The sequence below is a fragment of the Erythrolamprus reginae genome, chromosome 6, assembly GCF_031021105.1.
Source record: "Erythrolamprus reginae isolate rEryReg1 chromosome 6, rEryReg1.hap1, whole genome shotgun sequence".
Lineage (NCBI taxonomy): Eukaryota > Metazoa > Chordata > Lepidosauria > Squamata > Dipsadidae > Erythrolamprus > Erythrolamprus reginae.
In genome coordinates, this window is record NC_091955.1 from 67018254 (window position 1) to 67041154 (window position 22901).

The window sequence follows — 22901 nt, forward strand, 5'->3', positions numbered from 1 at the left end:
TCAATGGGGTACTGATGGAGAGCATCTGTCCCAGTCTGGAGAACGGGTCAAGCAGGAAATTAGTCTGAAATCATTATGTAAACACAAGAGAACAAGGTCTGACCCCTCCTGGATGCCTTTATAGTCATGCGTGGGATAGAAAAGGTGGATAGAGAAAATTGTTTTCTCTATCACACAATTCTAGGACGAGGGGGCACTCCCTAAAGCTCATAGGTAAGAAAGTGAGGACAAATCAAGGGAGTTATTTCTTCACCCAGAGGGTCGTTGGTTTATGGAATTCACTTCCAGAAGAAGTCGTGACAGCTGTCAGCCTTGATAGCTTCAAGGCAGGATTAGACAGATTCATGGATGCCAAGTGTATCGATGGTTATTGAAACGGATGTCCATGTGCCTCCTTTATGTTGGTTGAGGCAGGCAGGATTCCCCTGGGTACCATTTATTGGGGATCAGGGGAAAGGGAGGGCATTGCCTTCTCTTTCTGCTCAAGATCCCCACGGACAATTGGTGGGCCACTGTGACACAGAATGCTGGACTCGATGGCCTTTGGCCAGTTTCAGCATGGCTCTTCTTATGTTGTTATAGTCTTTCTCAGTGAAAGCTACCAGGTGGAACATTCCTGTGGAATAGACATAGAATAAAGTAACGTGCGAATCTGCTTATTCACACCTGATAGGTGCCTATCTAAACAACTTATTTTCTCATTTTTAACACATTTGAGGAGTTGCTGATAAAGATGATATAGGAAAGTCCACCTGTGTTTGTTTTGTGGGTTTGATTTTGAGGAACATTTTGGAAACATTTCCCTTTTGGAACCAAAAGAGAGCCGGGGTGGCGCAGCAAGTAGAGTGCTGTACTGCAGGCCACTGAAGCTGACTGTAGATCTGTAGGTCAACAGTTCAAATCTCATCACCGGCTCAAGGTTGGCTCAGCCTTCCATCCTTTCGAGGTGGGTAAAATGAGGACCCGGATTGTGGGGGCAATATGCTGGCTCTGTTAAAAAGTGCTATTGCTAACATGTTGTAAGCCACCCTGAGTCTAAAGGGAAGGGCGGCATAAAAATCAAATGAATAAATAAATAAATGACTCCTGCAATCCAGAAAGAATTTGATTCTTCCATTATTCAGTTTCTTTGTACTATGGTGTAAACAGAAGGTTTAAGGAGACACAAACCTAAAGTATGAGTTGGAAGGAAACTGAAGGGTGGCAACCTATGGAAACTCTGACAATTCCCCATAGGATGGTGAGATTAATTCACAGTGTATTAGTGGCATTTTCACATTCATCCATCATGTAACATGTTCTATCAATGATTTCTGATAGGTTGTCCCCATTGTCACAAATATTACTGCAGGCAATTTTCTTCTTCTTGATTTTATTTCTGGCTTATTTTTGTAATTTTGTTTTTAGATCACGTCTGAATATTGTACTTATTCAAAAAAATAAAAGAGAGAAAAATATTAGTAATCCTCCCCATTTCCTGTGACAAGTTTATCCTTCTCATTTCTAAAGCTGCCAAATGGATGATTAATGAGAGGGAAAGGGGGCTTAGGGGGACACACATAATAGCCCCTGTGTCCACAAAGGCAACATTCAAAAGAGGGGAAAATGTGTAGATGTAATGATAGTAAATAGTATGACTTAAGAACTTAAGTATTAAAATGCTGGACTTACTGCTAACCTCAATCATCTTTATGTCTCCCTTTTAAGGGCCTTGACAATGGAGAGAAGTCGACATTTTAACACTAAATTCACCTACCGGCAGCAATAGGATTCAAGATTTAAAAAGACAGAAAAGTGATGGAAAAAAGAAAACCATAGGAAACCAAAGGTGTTCAGCATTTTTAGATGAGATACTCAGTTACTGAAAGAGGAAGAAAGGGGGGGAAACAGAGGAAAAGAAAGAGTTGTATATTTAATCACAGTCCATCTGGGCAGGAAACCACACTGGAGGGATGGTTGAAGGCTGCTTAAAGGTAATTCCAGTCCCACCAGCTCTGGAGGAGGTCCGTGAGATTTTGAGAAAAGCGCAAACGGACAGAGATTATTATTATTATTTTTTTGCAAGATTTTGCATATGTCATTACCCAAATGCTCCCCTTCAACACAGAATCTTGATTCCCTTGATTCCATTGTACAAACAGAAGAGTCACTGTGGACAAGCTGTCTAGAGAAATAAATTTTATAAGTCTCTGACGGGGTTTGGACAGGGTTCAGAAACTCAAGCATCATCGATGAGTTTCTCTTCGTTCTCTTCCTCCTTTTTATTGCACTCGCTGCTACTTCCACCGCCTTCCTCTTCCTCCTCATCTTCTGCTCCATCCGTGAAGACATCCTTCTGGCCGTAACTCAGTGTGGTGCGTGCTAGGTCCACCTCAATTGGGAAAACATCTGCTTCTCTTAGCACAGCATAACAGTCATCGTAGTACTTGGAAAGCGTGGACACAAAACGCTGGAGCTGGAATACAATGTCTTGCACTGCAAAGGAGATAAATCATTGAACAAAAGAGTAACAAAAATACACCTTACCCCCAGATTATAGCCTAGGATAGAGGTGTCAATCTTGATTTCATTTGGAAAGTAGTGGTATTAGGGTGGAAGGATATCAATAAATGGACAATCCAGAATTGGTACTGGTACATGGTGGACCACATCCACTTCGAAATTATGGAAATAAGATTAAATAACTTTGATGAAAATAAATTGGAGAAGCTGATGGCACGATGGAATAAGGTGAAAAATTATTTCTTAAGTAGAATTTATGACGACAATGTGAAAAATAAATTCCAATCACTTTTTGTATGTAAAGAAATGTAAACCGGAGCTAAGGAAGAAATTGAAACTTATTGTAAATAATTTAACCCCCTAAATGGTGGTGGGGTTTTTATTGGTGTTCGGCACGTTTTCTTTTAAGTATTTTTTGTTTGTTGTTAATTTAGTAAATAAACCAATTTTAAAAAAATTATAAAAAAAATATATCTCGATTTCATTGAGGGCTGCATTGGGGGTGTGGCGGCTTGTGTGGGTGTGGCCAGCTCAGCGTCAGTCATGTCAGGGGCGCCTATGGTGGCCTGAGTGCTTTGCCAGAGAAAACGGGGTCCTGAGTTCCGTTTTTGGCTGCGATGGCCTCTTGCAACCGTCTACCAGTGAAAATGGAGCTCGGGAAGGCCACCTGGCAGAGGCACCATAGGCCAGTCCTTAGCTGTTTCCAGGGGCAGCCCGGAGGGCCAGATCTAAGCACCCCATGGGCTGGATCCAGCCCCTGGACCTTGAGTTTGATACTTCAGGCCTAGGATCTGCTTATCTTCTTATGCATGGCAATAATAAATTACTTTATAAATGGCTGATATTTTGGCTCTTTCAGTGTCAAACATATATTTTTTTTTCATCCCGTATTCTTATTTCTAAGGAGCTTGGTAGTTTTCATCTGCAGATCCAAGTCGCTCAACATTCTGGGAGGTCATTTGGGTCCAAACCAAAAGCAGCCACACTTACCATGTTTCTGGTCTAGCAGCTCCATCTTTTCTAGCACATCCTTCCTTATTTTGGAAAAACGTGAACGTGCCTCCTGGCGGCAGCGCAGGATTAAGCGATATTCATAGTTCCCAGTTCCAACCCGGTAGAGTGGTTCTCCCATGGTCTACCAAAAAGTACTGCGTTACTATAACAACCAATAGGGTAGGTTGGGCAACATCACTACCTGACGTCACTACCTGACTCTGTAGTTTCATCACCAAACTCTCAAAACTTTACCCTTAGACCAGTGATGGCGAACCAATGGCACGGGTGCCACAGGTGGCACACAGAGCCATATCTGCTGGCACGCGAGCTGTTGCCCTAGCTCAGCTCCAACGTGCATGTATGTTCTGTCCAGTTGATTTTTGGCTCACACAGAGGCTCTGGGAGGGCGTTTTCGGCTTCCAAAGAGCTTCTGGGGAGATGGGGGGGGGGCGTTTCTACCCTTCCCCAGCTCCAGGGAAATCTTTGGAGCTCGGAGAAGGTGAAACAAGAGCCTAGTGGGCCCACTAGAAGTTGAGAAACAGGCCATTTCCGGCTTCCAGAGGGCCTCCAGGGGATGGGGGAAGCTGTTTTTGCCCTCCCCGTGTATTGAATTAGGGATGTGGGCACTCGCGCGTGTGCGATAGCATGCACACACGCTCTTTTGGCACCCGAGGGGAAAAAGGTTCGCCATCACTGCCTTAGACTATTCACTGTTAACCTCACCTAATTCCTAAGAAGTCAGTAAGGGGCGTGCATAAGTGCACCATCGTGCCTACAGTCCCTGTCCTAATGCTTCCCTTTTATTAGTACCCATCACATGTACTGTATATAAACAGCATTATATCTATGTATACTACCAAGACTTACTTGACAAAATAAAAAATAAATAAATATGTATTAAAGCTTCTTTCATGCATCCTAGCAAACTATGAGCTCCTCACATGATGGTGCTACATCCTTACTTGGCCAAAAGTCAGACATTAAAGCATCTTTTGCTAAAGGAACAGACGCCTAGAACCCTGAGGGTAAGAAAACCAACATTTAAGGAAACAGAAACTCATCACAAGGTCATCACATGGTAAATGAGATCAAGGGACAAATCAGTTTTTCCATTCCAAATTGATGGTGAATCTCTCCCATAATTACAGACACTTTAATGCAAATCAATGTTGATAGAATATGTTCAACATTCCCTGGAGCCATTTGCTTGACACTTTAAACTTAAATCTTTAAACCGGAAACTTTAATCTCTGTAATTTGCATTAGCTATAATTTTCTTCAAATTCTTACCATGCCCTTTTTCAGTAAAAAAGAAAAGTTTGCTATGAATTTGGTCCTCAGAATTTCAACTTTGTATTACTCATACTAGTAGTATGAAATATAGAAGTGAAACAGACAGAAGATGAAAGTACAAAAGGTGTAAATTTAGGATATTTGTTTATGGCATTTTGGACAGAAAGGTATAATTATGTATGTTTTGATGGTATAGGTATTGATGTTTAGGTAAAGATGGTGAAAAAAATAAAACATTCATTTTTTAAAAAAAGATGTCAACTTTAGAAAGCTTTTCTTTTTGCTCAAATAAAAATAATGACCCACCAGACACTTAACAGACTACAGAGGTACCTCCGTTCTCGACCACAATTCATTCCAGAAGTGTGGTCGAGAACCGATTTTTTCAAGTACATTAATCCCATAGGAAATAATGGAAATGGATTTAATTGGTTCCCAGCCCCTGTTGACTCGCTGGGAACCAATTAAATCTATTTTCTTTATTTCCTATGGGATAAAAAATCTGAGGAGCTCTATAGTCTAAGCGCTCCAAGCTGCAGGAAGGGTGGGGGCAGCTGCAATCCCGGCAGCTTCGGGGGGCTCCTTTCCTTACCTGTAGGCAGCTGCACCAACTTTCTCCTTCCCGGCGACGGCAACGGCGGCGGCTTCCCTTCGAGTAGCAACAGCGCTGGGAACGTCACGTAATGAAGGGAAGCTGCTGGAGCGGCGGCAACTGCTGAGATGGCTCCGGCGGCTTCCCTTCATCACGTGACGTTCCCGGTGCTGTTGCTCCTCGAAGGGAAGCCGCCGCCATTGCCGCCGCCAGGAAGGAGAAAGTTGGTGCAGCTGCCTACAGGTAACAAGACGAAGCATTGAGGAAAGGAGCCCCCTGAAGCTGTCGGGATTACAGCCGCTCCCGGCGGTAACATTTCGGATAATTAACAAAATTTTCTGTGGCTGTTCGGTATCCGAATTTTCGTTCAGATACCGAAGGAAATTTTTGCTGAAAATTTTGTTTGGTATCCGAAATATACGACAACCAAGGCATTCGAGAACCGAGGTACCACTGTATTTGGCCTTTCCATCTAAGGCTGAGAAGGGATGATATGCTGGAGATCATAGTCATCATTATGGGAAACAAATGCCACAAAACACATCTATGTTTTGAGTCCACTGGGATATTATCTATCCAGCTTCTCTGTAGTGGCAATCAAACGTTTGACATCTCTTCCGTAGAACTCATTAATACTTAAACAATCTATGATTGTGCAACACAAATGAATTAATCTTGTGTTATTGCACTCAAAATTTCAATTTGGTGCAATGTTTCTGGAAGACATCATGAGGGAAAGGCTGCCCTCAGAGCATGCCAGATGAAAGTGATAGCTGACATAAAACATTTATCAATCTCAGTTTCAAAATCTGAAAAAATGTATAAACTTAATTCTTAAGCACCTTAAGAGTTAGCTAAAACTGAGGCATCCAGAAGGTTCATTTGATAACACTTGGTGACACAATGCAAGATTCACCCTGGAATGTACCCAGTAAACTTCTCTAAATTTGAAGTTTCTGGAAACAAGCAAGTATCTGAGGATGTTTATGAACGAATCTGGGATCTCAGTAGAAATAAGACCCTCTGTACTTACAATGCAGCTATGTTCTTCATCATCCATCTCTTTCACCTTTAGACAATACGACTGAAAGGGAACAAAAAGCACAGATTGTTACATGTTACAGAATAACCAACACGTTATAACAAAGGCAAAAATAAGATGTCCACAGTCAATTCTGTTACATGCAGCATTATCCTGAATTTCTAGATATTTATTCGATTTTTTTATGCCATCCTCCTTAGAATTGTTGTGGTTAGCTCTGGCCCAGAATTAATGACACATCCACGCATACGCAGAGTGATGCATAGGAAGCAACAACTGAAGGATTATTACAATAGAAAATGAGGCCACCTGTGATTGGGTGGGGCTGTTGTAATTAGTGTTACAGATAAAAGCGCAGCCTGGTGTTTTAGCCTTATGGTAGTTTATCTGATTCATTGCTTTGTCAAGATTGTGGTTTTTGTGCTGTTCAAGATTATGTGTGGACTCTCTGGACTTTAGAATTGGACTCAAATTCCCAGTTATTGGGTGAGCAATTGGATTGCATTTAACCTGTGCCTTGTGTGTACCAGAAAATCCCTTTGACATTTAAAAAGGGAGCTGTTTCTGTTTTTCTGTTTATAAAAACTTTTGGGTTTTCCTTTTATGTGTGGTGTGTGTCTTCCTGGACTAATTACCCTGTAATTACAGGTGCTTGAAACACGCCGGCAGAACAAGACTCAGGGCAGCTTATAACATGTTAGCAAAAGCACTTTTTAACAGAACCAGCATACTGCCCCCACAATCCGGGTCCTCATTTTACCCACCTTGGAAGGATGGAAGGCTGAGTCAACCTTGAGCTGGTGATGAGATTTGAACCACTGACCTGCAGAGCTACAGTCACCTTGGCTCTTATATTATATATTACATGCGCCACCTCGGCTCTTATATTATATATTATATGCACAAGATAAAACATTTTAAAAAGCAGAAAAGTTCGATCAGTTTACATTCAAAGCATAACGAAGATTAAAATTCTCTTTAGAAGAATATGCATTTTAAGCCCCTTGTTTTTTCTAGTGGAATAATTAAAACAAAAAGAACAGCTCACCAAATACTCAAACTTGACATCCAAATACTTCTTGATAGTTAACCTGGTGTCAGGAATTGCTTTGTTCAGATAGGTGTTCAAATCAGTCAACATCTGCAAGGAAATACTAGGAGTGAAACATGAAGATAAAGCAAAATAAAACAGACAAGCTTTTGCAAGTAAGACGGTTCACCACCCAAAATTAGCTAGTACAGTAATACCTCTTCTTACGAACTTAATTGGTTCCGGAAGGTGGTTCGTAAGGCAAAACGTTTGTAAGACGAAACAATGTTTCCCATAGCAAACAATGTAAAAGTGATTAATGCATGCAAGGTGAAAAAAAAATTGCGAAATGGTGTTTTGGTGGCCGCCGCCGCCAGGCTGTCACCTTCTGAAACAGCCGGGGGGATTCTCGGCGTTCTCCCGAACGCCGAACCCGGAAGTTCGGCAAAAGTTTGGGTTTGGGTTCTGGAGGCCGCCGAGATGCGCCCGGCTGTTTCAGAAGGTGACAGCTGGGCGGCGCCGCCCAGCGGAGCGCCATTTTGCGATCTGCGGTGGGTTTGTAAGCCGGAAAAAGTTCGTAACAAGAGGGAAAAAATTTCAGAACCCCGGGTTCATATCTCGAGATGTTCGTATCACGAGGGGTTCGTATCACGAGGTACCACCGTATATGATTTGGGGACATTTCTATCAAGTCTCAGAGTAGTTAAGTCATTTGACACATGATAATAGATGAACTCTGTCATTATGTGGACTAGATGACAATCTTATTCTTGAGTCAATCTGAGTCAATCAATCAATCTTATTTATTAATTTATTCGTTGGATTTATATGCCGCTCCTCTTCGAAGACTTGGGCTGGCTACATTGCTTACCGACAGAAATTCTAGTCCCAATTATGGCCATAAATTAAGTACTACCTGTACCTCAAACATAGCGGTATAAAATTTCTCAACTCTCCAACATTTGGGTTACCTACCTAGATTATCATCAGTGGTGGGCTGCTACCAGTTCGCCCTAGTTTGGGCAAACTGGTAGCGGCAATGGGGGGAGGCTCTGCCCACCCGCTGGAGTGTCATCACAGACGATTTGCGCGCGCACGTATTTCCCAACCAGTAGAAAAAGGTAAGTGAAACCCATTATTGATTATCATACTAAAATGTCCTTGGAGAGGGGCAGCATTTATTTATTTATTTATTGGATTTGTATGCCGCCCCTCTCCGTAGACTCGGGGCGGCTAACAACAGTGACAAAAACAGAATGTAAAAATCCAATATTACAACAGTTAAAAACCCTTGTTATAAAACCAATCATGCATACAAACATACCATGCATAAATTGTAGAAGCCTAGGGGGAAATATTATCTTTAATTCCCCCATGCCTGACGGCAGAGGTGGGTTTTGAGGAGCTTACGAAAGGCAAGGAGGGTGGGGGCTATTCTAATCTCTGGGGGGAATTGGTTCCAGAGGGTTGGGGCCGCCACAGAGAAGGCTCTTCCCCTGGGCCCCGCCAACCGACATTGTTTAGTTGACGGGACCCGGAGAAGGCCCACACTGTGGGACCTAACTGGTCGCTGGGATTCATGCGGCAGAAGGCGGTCCTTGAGATAAACTGGCCCGGTGCCATGAAGGGCTTTATAGGTCATAACCAACACTTTGAATTGTGACCAGAAACTGATCGGCAACCAATGCAGACTGCGGAGTGTTGGTGTGACATGGGCATATTTAGGAAAGCCCATGATTGCTCTCGCAATAAATCTAATAAATCTAATAAATAAATAAATAAGTTAATTAAATAATAATAATAATAATAATAATAATAATAATAATAATATAAAAATGATATTTTACCTATTTTATTTAGTAAACTTATATGGCCATCCCTCTCACAATATTCTAGGCAGCATCCAACCATTACAATAAAACAGCAAATGCATATTTAAATAATCAATTATAGTTAATCACTGTTTTTATTTTAAAAAATGAGAATCTCCACAGACATATTAAAAATATAGTCTTTAAGCACGTGTGAATGGTTTTACATAAAGAATTATTGTTTTGAGCATAATAAAGGTAAAACATGTATTCTTACCGGCTTAATGGTTTTTAAAAGATGGATTCCAAATTTCTCAATACTGCGATGAGCATCAGCAAATTTTACAAACGCTTCATTGGCCGCTGGCTGAGGTTCCCGTACACCAATAACCGAAAAAACATCACCAAATGCTGGTCATCATACAGCAAAAACATGCAATAGAAACTGGAGTCAAAAATCATAGGTGTATTTTCTCAATTACTCAATTTTTCCCCACTTCAGAATGACTGATACCCTGAGTATTATGGAACTTAACACCTGACATGTCAGGAGGACACCAGAATGCAAACATGCCTAGATTTAGTTTTTATGCTGCCCCACTTTAAATCTCATTCTAGTCACTGTTGTGATTCAGTCTGAGGCTCCTCAGGGAACGGCTGGAACTCTGCCGGCTCCATGCTCAGAGGGGGAGGACGAGGAACAGGAGGAGGAGGAGGACCAGGCAGACGGGGAAGAGGAATGTCAGGACGAGGAGGAGGGGGAACAGCCTGAGACCCCCAGGGGGGGAGCTCTCCCCAGCGAGTAGCCTGGAGTCATTGGATGAGAACGCACAAGCCATCATAGATATGAGGCAGAGAAGGGCAGCACAACGAAGGGGACAATTAGCCAGGTATTTCCATCCCTAATAGGCAACAGCTGGGTTTGGGTGTGGTTCTCCTCAGAAAGGTTAAAAAGGCAGGCCCGCCCTTCCTGTATTGTGGAGAGTTATCTTTTGGGAGTCCTGTGACCTTGCTTCGATCCTTGGCGTCTCTGATTCTGGCTTGTGGCCTCGAAGGCTGAAACCTTGGGGGAGGCGTGGGTTTTATTATCTACAGTGGTGTGTGTGCCAGCAAGAAGCCTGTTGTATTGTCTGGCCGTTGTGACTCTTCTGTGAAGCTTCACAGCATTCCAGTTTGTAAGAACAGTTTTTGTTATCTGTGTTTGTTTTCAAAGATATAAAATGACTTTGCTTTTTACCAGCGTGTCTGGCTACTCTTTTTAGTTGGTGTTGGCGTCTGGGGGAACCCAGACAGAACAGTCACTAGTGGGTATTTCTTCAATAGGTTGCTCTGGATAATGGCTCACACAGATCTGGTGCGAGCCCTGCATGCAACTCATAGATATTCTAGTTCAAATTTTGAAAACCAGTGGCATATCTGGATTTTGGGAAGAACATTATAGCCATTCTCACAAAATTGATGCCATGATAGTTATGACCAAGTGATAAACCTGGGATTGCTCCCCACAAGGTTCTCCGTTTCTTTAGTTTTTTTCTATTTTTCTTCTAGGTAATTAAGCACGCTTACAAAAACACCACTGCAGATTCCAATCAGGTTTTTTTTTTCCTTATAAAAACCTCTTAGAAATTAGCAGGGCCAAGAAGAAGCTTGGGAATATACACTGCTCAAAAAAATAAAGGAAACACTTAAACATAACAATATACAGTTTTCCCTCGATTTTTGCGGGGATGCGTTCTGAGACCGCCTGCAAAAGTCAAATTTCCGCGAAGTAGAGATGCGGAGGTAAATACACTATTTTTGGCTATGAACAGTGTCACAAGCCTTCCCTTAACACTTTAAACCCCTAAATTGCAATTTCCCATTCCCTTAGCAACCATTTAGATTATTACTCACCAGGGTTATTTATTAAAGTTTATTAAAAAAATATTTATGAAAGGCGGACAAAAGTTTGGCGATGACATATGACATCATCGGGCAGGAAAAACCATGGTATAGGGAAAAAAACACGGAGTATTTTTTAATTAATATTTTTGAAAAACCGTGGGATAGACTTTTCGCAAAGTTCGAATCCGCGAAAATCGAGGGAACATTGTAACTCCAAGTAAATCAAACTTCTGTGAAATCAAACTGTCCACTTAGGAAGCAACACTGATTGACAATCAATTTCACATGCTGTTGTGCACATTCAACTTTGTACAGAACAAAGGATTCAATGAGAATATTTCATTCATTCAGATCTAGGATGTGTTATTTGAGTGTTCCCTTTGTTTTCTTTTTAAGCACATGCTTACTTGACTTTTTATTTTGTAGCATGCTAGTTGCATATTTAATTTTAATTACAATGAAACTAAAAAATAAATTAGATAGAGTCAGGTAGCGGAATTGGACTAGAATTTAATTTAATTTAATTTATTAGAGTTCTATGCCACCCAATCCCTGGGGACTCAGGCAAACTGGGAGTCTATGAGTGCTTGTTCTGCCTTAGGCACAAAAACCAACTAGGTGATCTTAGGCCAGTCAATTTATCTCAGCCCTAGGAAGGAGACAATGGCAAACCACTTCTGAAAAACCTTGTCAAGAAAACTGCAGGGGTTCATCCAAGCAGTCTCCAAAATTGGACAAAACTGAACAGAAGGGGGGAAAAATAAATGGAGCACACATTAGTATCTCGATGCAGGCTGCTATGTTGTTTTTAAAGCGGTTATGGCCATAATTGGCAAATGCTCTATCCATTTACCTCTGTGAGTGTGAGACAGTTCAAAGAAGGCTCTGAGAAGATTCTTGGTATGTTCTGTCATCCCTAGGCAAAGGCGAAGGAAAAAATACTAGTTATTCACTAAAAAGTCTACTATCAACCTCACCCCATTCCCAAGAGGTCTGTAAGGGGTGTGCATAAGCACACCATCATGCCTACTGCCCCTGTCTTACTGTCCACATTTATATGTACTTACTTTGCTTATGTTTATATTAATACTTGTGCCTGCTTTGTTGTACATATTTGACAAATCAAATCAAATCAATAAATCAATCAATAAATCTCATTTATCTAGAAACTTTTCTTACTTTATATATATTGCTCAAAAAAATAAAGGGAACACTTAAACAACAGAATATAACTCCAAGTAAATCAAACTGTCCACTTAGGAAGCAACACTGATTGACAATAAATTTCATTTTGTTGTCAGCACATTCAACTTTGTATAGAACAAAGTATTCAATGAGAATATTTCATTCATTCAGATCTAGGATGTGTTATTTGAGTGTTCCCTTTATTTATTTATTTATTTTGAGCAGTGTATATAGTCTGTATTTTAACACTAAACCATATGTTTGGTAAAACAAACTCAAAATATGGTTGGGGGACAAGTCAACACTGATATATTTTTATGTTGCGATTGCCTGCAGAACTAACTGAGTGGCAAAAGCTGTACTGACCAAATGCAAATGTCATTTTTTGCTCTTCATTAGTCATATTCTGTGCTTCTGGGAACAGTTTGCTCACCACAAGGGACATATTGTTACTAAACCACACAGAAGCATCAACTCTTTCTATTCGACATCTACCGCAGGAAGTCTGCTTGTGGCTCTAGGGAAGGAGCTCCATCTACAGACCAAATAACTTGTCAGTGAGACAGAAAATTAGCCATGATGAATTGGCAATAAGCCATGTTATCAATATAATCAAGCAAAATAATGCTTCAAGATGCTTTTATATAGTAAACAGGATATATGCAAACAAATGGGCAATTCCACCAGTCACATGTGATCCTGATCTCAGGATCTACCCTGTTTCCTCGAAAATTAAACCCAACTGGAAAAATAAGCCCTAGCATGATTTTTTCCAGGATGTTGTAATATAAGCCCTACACAAAAAATAAGCCCTAGTTAAGATCATCTGACAGACACAATTAGTACCTATTTCCCCCAAAATAAGCCCTAAGTGGAAAATAAGCCCTAGTGTGTCTTTTTGAAGTCTTATTTTCAGGAAACACAAGTACTTATAGCTCCCAAATATTCTCTACTTCTCTCTACTACTGCTTGTTTCCTTCTACTGTGAACATCTGAGAAACATTCACTCTCAAATTCATAAACTGTTATTGAAGGATAGTCAAATGCTAGAGACAAAGCAATGTCAACACTTAAGAGGGGAATTTTACTGTTTTTTTATTCTTGTCATTCAATGGAGTTGGGGAGACTTTACAGCATCTTCACAATATCATCAACCATTGTTTAAATCAGTGTTTCCCAACCTTGTCAACTTGAAGATATTTGGACTTCAACTCCCAGAATTCCCCAGCCAGCATTTGCTGGCTGGAGAATTCTGGGAGTTGAAGTCCAAATATCTTCAAGTTGACAAGGTTGGGAAACACTGGTTTAAATGATACAAAGTCTGTCCTGATTATTATTAATTTGGTACAATAATGGTCATAATGTTCTGGAAGATGCTGTAAGTCATTAGTAGGGAAATGACCTAATTCTGGGTGCTTGCATAAGAGCCGATTTATCTCAAAAACGCAGTGGATTGTAGAAGGTTTTGTAGATGGTGAGAGGTAAGAGAGACACCAACATTTGCTCGTCAAATGTTCCAGATGCAAGCAGGCCTAACCTGCCCCTGCATGTATGTCATTAAGGGCTAAAAGCCTGCACATGTGTGTACAATATGCTGTACTTACTCAAATCAATTGATCTCTCAAGAGATCATCATTGATATGAGCTGTAAGAGCCAAGGTGGCACAGCAGGTAGAGTGCAGTACTGCAGGCCACTAAAGCTGACTGTAGATCTGCAGGTCAGCGGTTCAAATCTCATCACCGGCTCAAGGTTGACTCAGCCTTCCATCCTTCCGAGGTGGGTAAAATGAGGACCCAGATTGTGGGGGCAATATGCTGGCTCTGTTAAAAAAGTGCTATTGCTAACATGTTGTAAGCCACCCTGAGTCTAAGGAGAAGAATGGCATTAAAAATGAAAGAAGGAAAGAAGGAAAGAAGGAAAGAAAGAAAGAAAGAAAACATCTTTCCAGACTACAAAGAAAAAAAAGTGTGATTACCTTTATATAGTTCTGCAGTTCTCTCTAGCTCTTCTAATCGCTTTACCAAGCCATCTAGATCAATGAAGAAAAGGAGTGGATTACAACAGTAAATTATTTTAGCAGCATAAAGTGTTACATCTATTATTTCACATCCTGCACATGGAAATGATAAGAGTCTTTCTTCAAGGTCACTGTTGCAAGTACTGTACTGTAAGAATCCCCCCAAACAGGGATAAAAACACAAATGCCTGCCAATTGCCCCTGCTTTCACAACAACAGAGATATAAATACAGTGGTACCTCTACTTACGAACTTAATTCATTCCGTGAACAGGTTCTTAAGTAGAAAAGTTTGTAAGAAGAAGCAATTTTTTCCCATAGGAATCAATGTAAAAGCAAAGAATGCATGTGGTTGGGGAAACCACAGGGAGGGTGGAGGTCGTTTCCTCCCAGGAGATTCCTAGAGAGGCCCCACAGAGGCTTCTCCCTGCCTTTTCCGGTCCTGTTTTCTCCCAGGAGATTCCTAGAGAGGCCCCACAGAGGCTTCTCCCTGCCTTTTCCGGTTACAGTTTTGGAGGCTCGGGTTTGTAAGTGGAAAATGGTTCTTGAGACGAGGCAAAAAAATCTTGAACACCCGGTTCTTATCTAGAAAAGTTCGTAAGTAGAGGCGTTCTTAGGTAGAGGTACCACAGTAATTGGAATTAAAATTGTGTCAGAGGTTCAGACTAAAGAGACAAATGCAAACAATGAAATACAGTCTGAGAGTATGCAGGCAGCTTCTAAATTTGATAAATAAATATATAAAGTGTGAACAATATCTTTATCTTGATTAAAACCTGCAAATGTAGCATATTACTTACCATTGCAGAGGATAGCTCGACTTAGTCCCAGGGCATCTGCCGTCCCTGAACTCATGTTTTCTACTAGGCGGTGCTTCACTTTCTTTAGTACTGCATTCCAGAAGAGAGAAAGATATAACCCATAAACATCATTTCCCAAAATGTAGTATAATCTCTGCATTTCTCAAAAACAGGCTAAAAATAAATCTTTAGGAGAGTCAAAGTCGTGGTACTAGGGTGGAAGGATAGTAATAAATGGACAATCCAGAATTGGTACTGGTATACGGTGGACCACATCCACTTAGAAATTATGGAAATAAGATTAAATAACTTTGATGAAAATAAATTGGAGAAGCTGATGGCACGATGGAATAAGGTGAAAAATGATATCTTAAGTAGAATTTATGACGACAATGTGAAAAATAAATTCCAATCACTTTTTGTATGTAAAGAAATGTAAACCGGAGCCAAGGAAGACATTGAAATTTATTGTAAATAATTTAACCCCCTAAATGGTGGTGGGGTTTATTGGTGTTGGGCACTTTTTCTTTAAGATTTTTTTGTTTGTTTGTTTGTTGTAATAATTTTTTTTTTAAAAAAAGGAGAGTCAAAGTCTTTCCTTACCAATGTCTAAAGTTTTCCCCTGCTTTGGATCAGGTTGGAGCTTGTTGTAATGAATGGTCACCTCCCCCTAGAAAACCAAAACCAAACATTGTGGGCTTGTAAGAGGGAGGTATTACGATTTGCATGAGCAAAACCCTAAAATTTACATTCCAGCAATTCTTCAAATTTCTCACCTTCACCACCTGGATCATTTTGGCTACTTCCATTTTGGTTTTTCCTTTGACTGACTTTCCATTCACACCTGTGATTTCATCACCAGCTGCCAATGTTCCATCAAGAACTGCAGGGGTATTGTCAAATACCTGAGGAGAAATACATAGTGATGATGGAAGAGTCGTGATTGCACAGTGGCTAGAATGAAGTATTGCAGGCTAACTCTGCCCACTGCCAGGAGTTCAATCCTGACCAGCTCAAGGTTGATTTAGTCTTCCATCCTTCTGAGGTTGGTAAAATGAGGACATAAATTATTGGGGGCAATATGCTGACTTTGTAAACCACTTACAGAAGGCTGTAAAACACTGGAGATTTATTTGATATCCATTCTTCTATAATAAAAGCTGCTAGATGACCTGAAGTATATTTTAATCCAAACATTTCAAACCAGTTTTTCCCACACTTTCCATAGTTCACTCACTATTTGGGCAGCTCCCCATATCATACTTCATTAGACACAGAAAGAACTCTTAATGCCACTTGTGAAGAGGTTCATAATCTAACCTTTTGAAATTAGAATACAGTGTTCCCTCGATTTTCGCGGGGGATGCGTTCCGAGACCGCCTGCGAAAGTCGAATTTCCGCGAAGTAGAGATGTGGAAGTAAATACACTATTTTGGCTATGAACAGTGTCAGAAGCCTTCCCTTAACACTTTAAACCCCTAAATTACAATTTCCCATTCCCTTAGCAACCTTTTAGATTATTACTCACCATGTTTATTTATTAAAGTTTATTTAAAAAGTTTTTTTAAAGGCAGACGAAAGTTTGGCAATGACATATGATGTCATCGAGCGGGAAAAAACGTGATATAGGGGGGGGAACCGCGAAGTATTTTTTAATTAATATTTTTGAAAAACCGTGGTATAGACGTTCGAACCTGCAAAAATCGAGAGAACACTGTACATTCAGTGAATTCTCCCTGAATTCCTCTTGTTTAACATCCATGGCAGGATTTCTTTTAAATGATGATTATGTGACCTCAGGACACTGCAGCCATCATAAATGTGAGCTAGTTGCCAAGGGTCTGAATTTTGATCACGTGACCATGGGGATACTACAACTGTATGAAAAATAAGTGGTATGTAAGTAACTTTTTTCAGTGCCATGGTAACTTTAATGTTCACTAAATAAACTGTAGTTAGTTGAGGACTACCTATATTTTGATTGAAGGTTTATTTCTGGATATAATTAACTGGTTAATTGTGCTATTAGGTTTAGGTAAGGGGCGGAATAGTACAGCATATATTATGCATTAGAAAGTCTAAGACTTAACATTTAGAAATTTTAAAATTGATTTTTTAAAAATATATTAGGGATTTTAGGTTAGATTTTTAGCTAATTATTTGTATTTATTGTTTTTTATTAGATGTTGTAAGCCGCCCCAAGTCTTCAGAGAGGGGCGGCATAGAAATCAAATAGGTAGGTAGGTAGGTAGGTAGGTAGGTAGATAGATAGATAGATAGATAGATAGATAGATAGATAGATAGATAGATAGATAGATAGATGTTGAGTTCACATATAAAATTCAATGAATTTGAAGAACCTTTCTAGTCCAGGTCACACTTATTTTTATGAAAAAGGTAAATTTACATCAATTTGATTGTTTATCTCTGACACATAAATGGATAAATAGCGCATTAAAAAATAAATACGTTTTATGCATTGTAGTCCACCACTCTTTTCTTTAAACCCCCCCCCCCACCCCCCAAATTACTGTTGTTGCTATTGCTACAGGCTACAAGGCTGGATCTTCAGGAAATGTCCCCAGAATCAAAATTCAGCTCTCAGGATATTGCATGCAATTTTTATTATATTTTTCTTTCTAAGAATATACTCCTCTTCCCTAACACTAACCTGGACGATATACAGGCAGGGGCAATACTGGGCTCCTCCACCTATACTAATTCCAATCAGATTCTGAGAGTCTTTCTTCAAGGTCACTGTTCCAGGTACTGTAGGAATCCCCCTAAAACAGATAAAAACACAAATATCTGCCAACTGCCCCTGCTTTCACCACAACAGAAATATAAATAATTGGAATCAAGATTGTGTCAGATGTTTATTTCTTAAACATCAAGGTTTAGACTAAAAAGACAAATGCAACAATGAGACAATCTGAATGAGAGATAGGTGGTCTTTAAATTTGATAAATAAATATATAAAATGTGGACAATATCTTTGTTTATGTTGATTAAAACTTGCAAATTATTTTCAGAAGTAGAGCAAGAGCCAAAATGTCTTGCATGTTTAAACCTGTGGTCTCTTGCTAATATGTTATAGCCTCAGATTACCAGCTTTAACTTCCAGCCAGCAAACCTTAGATTTTAGTTTCATGGTGACATAAAGCCAGACGTAAATTTACAAAGTTCATTTCATTATTTTCCAACAGAGATTACTGCTGCACTGATTTTACTTCTAGGACTTACTGCCTTTTGAAAAAATAAAATCTGTTTTTCTTGCAGGCATGAAAATGATACTTTCAAACATTTATCACAAACTTCTCCTGTAATTTTGACAGTATCTATATCTATATTTTTATTGTAATTTATCATTTTCTCACTCACTTCTCTCTGTTAGATTCTGAATTCACAATCTATATAATAAGACTGCCAGGAGAATATAAATTCAGTCAGGTAAAAGCTGAAAAAGAGTAATCACCTAATAACAACAGCGAAATTAATGCAAACTGCATCCATAATTGTGTAGTCTACATGTTTCTTTTTAGTCATTTAACCAAGGAAATATTGAAGATTTTAACTTGATTTCTACAGAATACTGTACTCTTTCCGTATCCAACCTGGAGAAAAAGGTCTGTAAACAAATAAAGCTGCAGAACTAAGGCATTTGGATTTGGCTCTAAATCTAATAGTCTTTGAGTGTATTTTGCTATTTTTCTGAATTCTTCTTGCATCTTTTTTTTTCAGTTGAGAAACAATTGTTATGTGCCTTCCAAATAATTCTAATTCCAGTTATCCCCAAATCAAATACAGTACAAAGATACAAATTCCTAGCAGGAAATGAAAAATAAAAATAAAACTTACAGCTTGTCCTCCTCAATGTCATATTCCAAGTCTGCAAACATTGTTCTAAATTAGTGATTACTTTGTGAAGAATCTGATTTTTCAAAGCTACCTAAAAGGGGAAAAATATCATAAATAGAAGTACAAATCTCATCTTTCCATATGGTTATAAAAATCTTTGTCTTTGCTTTTCTAACTTCTATCTGCTGAATAAGAAAATCTTCCTGCCTTCTCAGGTTATTTATCATTAAACAATCTATGAAATTATTAAATATGAAACATATCACAAAATAATGTAAAGGTCTGGTTCCTTACTTTGAAACATTTACAGAGTATAAATTATAACAGCTATGTCTCAATACTACCAAAGCTTTATTTCTTAAGTCCAGTCTTCAAGTAATGACTCTGCTTGGCTGATATCTGACATCACTGTAGTCATTAAGCAAATCTAAAGTTGTAACTTTGGACCATCATTATATTGTCCTAAGTTGAGGACTACCTATGTACCAAGCTTTATGGACCATAAAGCACTTCTAGCAATTGTAAATTTATTACAATTAAGTGAATGCTACAGTGGCAAATATGAACCCATTCTACCCAAATGAGTGTTTTTGCCATAAACCAGCAAACTCGCAAACTATGGTCACGTGACTGAAGGAGCTACAACTAGTTGTAAAGACCAACCTGTGGTCAAGCACCCAAAATGTGAACATGCCAGGCAGTTGTGGCATAACAATTTATTTATTTTTTAATTTATTTTGTCAAAACATGTACAAGATAGCAGGTATCTTGGTATAAACATAAAGAAAAGTGAAGTAGGTACAGGTAAATTTGGCCAATAGGACAGTTGGACAGGCACGATAGGCACAATGGTGTCTTATGCACGCCTCTTATAAACCTCTTAGGAATGGGGTGAGGTCGACTGTAGACAGTCTAAGATTAAAGTTTTGGAGGTTTGGGGAAGACATCATAGAGTCAGGTAGTGCATTCCAGGCATTGATCACTCTGTTGCTGAAGTAATGTTTTCTGCACTCGGGTTTCGAGCGGTTTACATTGAGTTTGAATCTATTGTATACTCATGTATTGTTGTGGTTGAATTTACAATTGCTAGAAGTGCTTTATGGGCCATAAAGCTTGGTACATAGGTAGTCCTCAACTTAGGACAATATAATGATGGTCCAAAGTTACGAAAGTCTCAGGAAAAGTGATTTGTCCTCAAAGTTATAGTTGTCAACTACCCTTCTAGTCTCATGATTGCAATTTGGATGCTTTACAGCCATCTTTCGTTCAGGAGTGGTTGCAGGATGCTATTATCACATGATCACAATTTGTGATTTCCCAGCAGTTTTCAAAAAGCAACATCTATTGGAGAAGTCAGACTACATGATTTTCTTAACCACCATAATAAAAATGGTAATAAAATTAAGTCCAATCATATGATGACTCATTTAACGATATTGCTTAGCAGTCAAAATTCCAATCACACTTGGGATCTATTTTTCACAGATAAAGCATCAGACAAAAATATCAATATTATTTTAAATCACATTGACTACTGGCTGGCCTGGCTGGCAGTACTTCCCAATCTCAAGCAGTCCTGCTTCTTGATTTTTCAACTGGAAACTACTTCAAGCGGAGCTATTGAAACCCAAACCATCCTTTAGCTATCATTATTTGTGCCAGCTACCAAACAAATAACTCTTTTTTAAAAAGATAAATGCATAATAGCTGCAGCAGCTATATATTAGGTATGTGCATTCTCAAAAATCCATGTGATTTGTAATGATCGAAACCTGCTAAACAAGTTCAATTTGGTTACTGTTGGTCTTTGACAACTGTAATCTCTTCTCTTCCTATTTTGCCATTTGTTGGAAACATCATTATGGACTGTACCCTGGAAACTCTAATAGTTTAATTAAAGAAGCCTTAAAAAGTTTGATATTTAATTGCTTTCAATATCCCCTAGATATGTAAATACAAACTGGCACTAAAGTTTCTTTCTGAGGGTGCAAACAGTCACCTATTTTCAGAAGAAAACAACAATTTGCCGTAATAGTTAGAATGCGATGTAGTGGTTCAGGATTAGAGCTGGAGAACATCTGGTTCATCCTCAGCCACAAATACTAATTTGATAACTTTGGGCCAGCTGCTGTAACCCACTTCAAGGAGTTTTGCAAAGAAAAATCCGAAGAGACAGAGCTATACGTGCGAAACTCGAAAAATTAGAATATCGCGCAAAAGTTTGTTTCAGCAATCCAACTTAAAAAGTGAAACATAGCGGACCAACACCTGCAGAAGATATTCTAATTTTTCAAGTTTCACCTGTATAGATCCCACCCAGAGCTTCTCCGTGAAAGACATGCATCTAATAAACCAGGGGTAGGCAAAGTTGGCTCTTCTATGACTTGTGGACTTCAACTCCCAGAATCCCTGAGCTAATCAGGCTAGCTCAGGAATTCTGGGAGTGGAAGTCAACCTGTCATAGAAGAACCAACTTTGCTTACCCCTGTAATAAACCGTTGTTAGTTTTGAGGACCAGAAAAAAAAGTTGAACTTAAGCCACCAGGTTGCAAAATTGACTTGGGCTGAAAAAAAATCACCTGCGGACAGACATGTTCATAGGGTAGGGTTTTTTTGTTTTTGTTTTGCAAAACATAGATAGGTTAATAAAAGGAATTCAGGCTGGCTTCCCCCTCCCCCGTTTTTGTACAAATCCCCCCCCTCAATTCTTATTCGGCAAAGCAACAATGAAATATAACAAATAAACAAGCCGGGCACATCCCCCCCCCTTGGCAATCTTAGGTACAGGAAGCACTTTGCTTAGAGAAAGGAGGACACACTGGACCAGAAACACTACACGGTTTTTAATGGGCAAACGGGACATTAACTCACGACGCCAATAGGGAACCCCTCTTTCCCCCAACCGTCGCCCCTTGCCTAAGGAAGCACAACGCTCCCTCCAAGAGAAATGGAGCCATTCAGCCTGCTCTGCCCCAATGGAAGCCTCTGCCTCCGCGCCCACCTACCCGTTTTCTCTTCCCGTAAGAGCAGCGGGACCCGGGAGAGGCGGGGGGGGGGAGGCTGTCTCCCACGTCACTGCCAAACCTGCCCGGGGGGACTCCGCCCTCCCCCCAGCTTTGCATAGATATCCAGGCGGCTTTGAGTTTAAGGAAGGTATAGGAAACACCGGGGCAGGGGGGGGTGGAGGAGGAGAGGGGGAAATCACCTTAATAACGTCTCGCGATACTAAGCTTGGACTGTGCGATCTAGTGTTAGGAAGGAGCCGCCTGGGTACGTAGGCTGTGGTAAAGATGCTCTCTTGACGTCACAAAGGCGGGGCGGAGGGGAAACTGAGGGGGAGAAGTCTGGGTTGCTTTGGGAAGGTGAGCAGGCGGCAAGGGGTCCGCAGCGTTTTCAGCCGAGCGGCAGACGTTTGGTTGCAGCAAAGGTTGTTCACGGGTTAGGGATCTGTTTCAGAGGTACAGATTGGCAAGTGGCTTAAAGGGAAATTGAGGGACGGTCCGTGGGGCACTGCGAGCTTGCTCGTTTTCTTGCAGACGTTTCATTACCCAACTAGGTAACATCATCGTTTAACCCCCCGAGCTACAAGTAGTGCCCTCCTTGGGACCATTGACCTCTCCCGATTCCTAAGAGGTCACTAAGGGGCGTACATTCCGTCCCCCGTCCTAATGTTTCTCTCTTACTAGTATCATGTACAGCTTTGTGTGTGTGTGTTTGTTTGTTTATTTTATTTATTTATTTGTTTGTTTGTTTGTTTATTTTGTCCAATACCCAATAATACACAATGAAGGTAATGGACACTTTTTAGGAAATTAGAATTAGAGAAAGAATAGAAGAGAGAAAATAAATATATATATAGAGAGAGAGAATGGAAGAAAGATAGAAGGATAG

General features: G+C 40.0%; 1 protein-coding gene across 3 annotated transcripts; it reads right to left on the reverse strand.

The window, feature by feature from the left end:
- Positions 1 to 1355: 1355 nt before the first annotated feature.
- On the reverse strand, positions 1356 to 22316 carry PICK1 (protein interacting with PRKCA 1). 3 transcript variants are annotated; one of them, XM_070756172.1, is made up of 13 exons: positions 22216 to 22316; positions 19011 to 19101; positions 17824 to 17935; positions 15929 to 16057; positions 15756 to 15822; positions 15153 to 15242; positions 14312 to 14365; positions 12004 to 12066; positions 9544 to 9677; positions 7474 to 7566; positions 6417 to 6467; positions 3493 to 3637; positions 1356 to 2475 (listed from the first exon to the last, which is right to left on the reverse strand). In XM_070756172.1, exons 2-13 carry the CDS (start codon positions 19049 to 19051, stop codon positions 2219 to 2221), a joined length of 1236 nt encoding a protein of 411 aa, XP_070612273.1. In that variant the 5' UTR covers positions 19052 to 19101; positions 22216 to 22316; the 3' UTR covers positions 1356 to 2218. The 3 variants fall into 3 exon arrangements, with proteins under 3 accessions (XP_070612273.1, XP_070612271.1, XP_070612274.1); XM_070756170.1 differs by having other exon boundaries at positions 19011 to 19097; positions 22012 to 22237; XM_070756173.1 differs by lacking the exon at positions 22216 to 22316 and adding an exon at positions 22016 to 22079 and having other exon boundaries at positions 19011 to 19097.
- Between the last annotated feature and the right edge of the window lie 585 nt (positions 22317 to 22901).

What these genes read in the sequence shown, in the direction of transcription:
- PICK1 (XM_070756172.1), bottom strand. Translation starts at nt 19,051, where the DNA reads ATGTTTGCAGACTTGGAATATGACATTGAGGAGGACAAGCT. An exon ending in AAATGATCCAGGTGGTGAAG is followed by an intron (nt 15,823 to 15,928) that starts GTGAGAAATTTG and finishes TTGGTTTTCTAG; the next exon opens with GGGGAGGTGACCATTCATTA. An exon ending in GGGGAAAACTTTAGACATTG is followed by an intron (nt 15,243 to 15,755) that starts GTAAGGAAAGAC and finishes TCTGGAATGCAG; the next exon opens with TACTAAAGAAAGTGAAGCAC.